Source organism: Panicum virgatum, chromosome 5K (genome assembly GCF_016808335.1).
Source record: "Panicum virgatum strain AP13 chromosome 5K, P.virgatum_v5, whole genome shotgun sequence".
NCBI classification, from domain to species: domain Eukaryota; kingdom Viridiplantae; phylum Streptophyta; class Magnoliopsida; order Poales; family Poaceae; genus Panicum; species Panicum virgatum.
Genome location: NC_053140.1, coordinates 21,832,364 through 21,835,874, shown reverse-complemented (window position 1 = coordinate 21,835,874; position 3,511 = coordinate 21,832,364). Strand labels below are relative to the sequence as shown.

The 3,511-nt window shown below is 48.5% G+C and overlaps 1 protein-coding gene across 1 annotated transcript; it reads right to left on the bottom strand.

The window, feature by feature from the left end:
- Positions 1 to 202: 202 nt before the first annotated feature.
- On the bottom strand, positions 203 to 1,838 carry LOC120706934 (protein SODIUM POTASSIUM ROOT DEFECTIVE 1-like). Its single transcript, XM_039991695.1, has 2 exons — positions 854 to 1,838; positions 203 to 727 (listed from the first exon to the last, which is right to left on the bottom strand). Exons 1-2 carry the CDS (start codon positions 1,670 to 1,672, stop codon positions 482 to 484), a joined length of 1,065 nt encoding a protein of 354 aa, XP_039847629.1. The 5' UTR covers positions 1,673 to 1,838; the 3' UTR covers positions 203 to 481.
- Positions 1,839 to 3,511: the final 1,673 nt, after the last annotated feature.

Here is a 3,511-nt window from a genome sequence, read left to right as displayed (position 1 = left end):
GGGACGGGTGAGGTTGTGACCCACTCTTCCCGCCTCTCAAAACAACATTTTTACCTACGAAACCTACCTATCCCTAAAAATGCGTTTTGACCCACCCCTATATTTTTTTTGTAGCAGTGATAAGCAGATTCATGTCAAGTGTATAAATGTTTAGACTTACTGTCATATATATAGGAGTACTTAACAATTTTGCAAACCTGTATTTTAGTAATGCAACAAGATTAAAATCTCTTATGAATTCTTCTCTTCAAGATACGTAGGACTGCAAACAGAAAAGTTACATCAGGCTGACTGGTTCCAAAATGCATTTATCATACTACATATCATAAGTTGATTGGATTTTACAAAATACTTTCCAATTCACAATATATGGACAACAATCCAAAAGACCGTGTCCTTGTCCCAGCTATCGAGTTCGTCAACCTGTGCAGCGAGTATGTATAGCTTCTTCTTTTTTCTGAAGAGGGGGAGTATGTAAAGCTCAGAAGGAGGCGGAGGCACGCGGCGGCGTGGACAGCGAGGACAAGGAGTGGTCTGGCCAGAACTGGGCGCTCTTGACCTTGGAGATGCTGTTGAGCACGCCCAGCGGCGTCACGTCTCCCACCACCGTCACCTTCTTCGTCGCGATATCGATGTCGAAAGAACTAACGCCTTCCATCTTGGAGATGTGCTTCCTCACCTTGCCAGCGCACCCCTTGCAGTGCAGAGACACCCTCAGCACCACCACCTGCATGAATGATTGCTGGATCGATTACTACATATTCTTGCGACTCGATGATCGGACAACGAATAATGTAAGCTTGTAGCAAGTTCGTCATGCATCGATCATCGACGCAGGAAGCATCGATCTCACCTGGTGCTGGCCAGTTCTCGTGGAGCAAGATCTCGTCATGGCAGTCTTTTCGCCGGCGGCGGCACGACGTCCTGTCTCTGACGACGACGAGGAAGAGGAGGAGGACGCCGCCGCACCCGCAGACGGCTCTGGGAATAATTCCACGCGCCGCGCCTCGAGCTGTGGCCATGCCGGAACAGAAGGCCGCGACGTGCGATCGCCGCGGTTGGGGAACATGTCGTCGTCGATGAACGCCGGCCGAGGGGATGGGAGCGGCGGCAAGGAGTCAGCGCCGGTGATGTCATCGTCGTCGTCGATGAACGAGGGGCGCCGCGGGGACGACGGGATCGGCGGCAGGGAGTCGACGACGGTGATGTCGTCGTCAGACTGCATCATCAGCCTGGACGAGTTGAGTAGGAACCTGGAGGAGCTCGCGGGGCTCACCAGCTGCAGCTGCGCGACCGCCTGCTTCTTCTTGTTCTTCTTGTGCTCCGACGGCGTGGACGAGCTGCCGCCACCACCAGCGGCCGCTCCTTCTGCGCTCTTCTTCTTCCTTTTGTCTTTGCCGTCGTCATGGTGGTGGTGAAGCTGCTTCTGCTGCTTCAGGGAGGAGGAGGAGGAATCTTTGCTAGTACTGGCAGGACTACCGTAATAAGGAGAGCCGGGTGGCCTGGGCACCGACGGCGGGAGGCGCCGGTGAGGGTCCCGGAGGCGCGGGGAGTGGCGGTCGATGGCGCGGCCGGAGGCGACGACGACGGAGGTGGAGGCCGAGGAGGAGCAGGAGAGGCCCTGCAGCTTCTCCTTCACGTACTTATCCTTCCACCGCAGCAAGGAAGCCATGCAGCCGGAACCAAGATCGAGAGTGTATCAAGCTGGAGGAGGGTGACTAATTACAGAGCTTGCAACTTGCTGATCGAGTCGAGTTTCTGGCTCTGCTATGCTCTGTTTGGTTGGGTTGCTGCTGCTGCCTTTGTGGTGGACTGGTGGGTAGTGGCGCATCTGATTCTTCTCACTCATTGTGCCTCATCATCTTATACTACTGTGTCTGATGGGCTGACTGAAGGGTGAAGACGACAGCAGCAGCAGGAGCAGCCGCCTGTGTGTCATTGGACGATCCAGATCACGGCAGCTAGATCTTGGTTCTTGAATCTTATAGAAAGCTTAATTTATGCTAATCTTCAGATAAGTTCAATCAGGCTTTGTACGAAGTACGAACGTGGTATACGCTGAACACACGATCAAGATGCCATCTCAATGGCAGGGGACTATTCTAGTTGCAGTTTGCAGAAAATTAAACGCATCTGTGGTGACCAACCGAGCCAAGTCAATTGCACAAGTAAGCAAGCGATTTTCTTCAGCAACTGGCAGTCCTTAGCTGCTAGGAGATGTGAAGTAAGACAAATCAGGCCGCCACTTCAGCGACTAGCTAGCGGTGAGGGATTTGATTTGGATTTGCACACTGGAGCAGTGCACAGTGGGACCCGGAGTCGCCATCCATCAGAGACGATATGGTCCAGATGGAGGAACGAAGAACAAAATGGAAAAAGCAGGCATCTCGACGAACAACCACCACCCATGCTTTTCTTTCTTCCTTTCTCAATCGAATCGAATCAATTTGTGCGTGCCCGCCTTTTCGCCACCATGTTCCTCAGTTTCAAGGAGAGGCCGGCTGGGGAGGGTTTTAATACTAACAAAGTGCATACCATTAGGTGAGAACTTTGTTGACAAATTTAAGGACGTGTGAACATGCATGCATGCTTCCCTTCCCTGGCCACTGGTAAATCCTATATATCAATTGCTAGTCATCAGCCCATGCAATTCACACGGTTTTATACATACATCTTTTCAGAATTGACAATTATTGAAGTACTAAATATATTCTGTTGAAACTTACAGAAACTTAACGATGAGCTAACATAATCTCTACCTTGAGACGATACATAAAACTAAATCAACTTTTAAGAACACTACCGTAATAAATAATGATACTATTTCAAATGTTTAATTAGACTTATCGTCTGAGCCTATCCTTATTTGGACTGCGAAAATATATATTTCCGCAAACAAAACAAGAGATTTCTGCGAATATATATAAATAATTTATTATTTTGATTTTTTGAGATTATACAGTATAACTCAGACACTCACAACATACACACACCTCTCCTATAAAACGTACACAAATCCTACCCCTAGAAATAATTTATGTTCTTATTGAACGGCCGTTTAGTTCAATATAATAGCCTTTTAGCACATAGTTTCCAGGATTGTTTCCAATGTTCAAGCAATGATTTAAGTCTTTGTAACTTGGTCCCCCAGATGATCGCCGGGATATTTCCCTTTTTATTGATTAACAATGTGTGATTTGCTCGCAGTGGCTAAAGATGGATGCGTATTTGGTCCGACTACTTGATGATTTGTTTATGATTATCCTAGTTCCTAAGTGCATCATGATGATTACGGTATATGATGATCACGGCCACGTTTGGTACATTGGCTTGGCTTGGGTTGGTGCTCCGTTCTTGTCATCATAGCCTGCCGCTTGTTGAAATGTGAGCCTAAGGATGAAGGGATGGAAGGAGGCTTCCCTTTCCCTTCCCGTCCCCGTCCTAGCACCTACCTGCTGGTCAATTTGTTTGGTCAAAAACAAACTCCCCGATGCTTTGCAGAGCTTGCTTA

What these genes read in the sequence shown, in the direction of transcription:
- LOC120706934 (XM_039991695.1), bottom strand. Translation starts at nt 1,672, where the DNA reads ATGGCTTCCTTGCTGCGGTGGAAGGATAAGTACGTGAAGGAGAAGCTG. An exon ending in CGAGAACTGGCCAGCACCAG is followed by an intron (nt 728 to 853) that starts GTGAGATCGATG and finishes TCATTCATGCAG; the next exon opens with GTGGTGGTGCTGAGGGTGTC.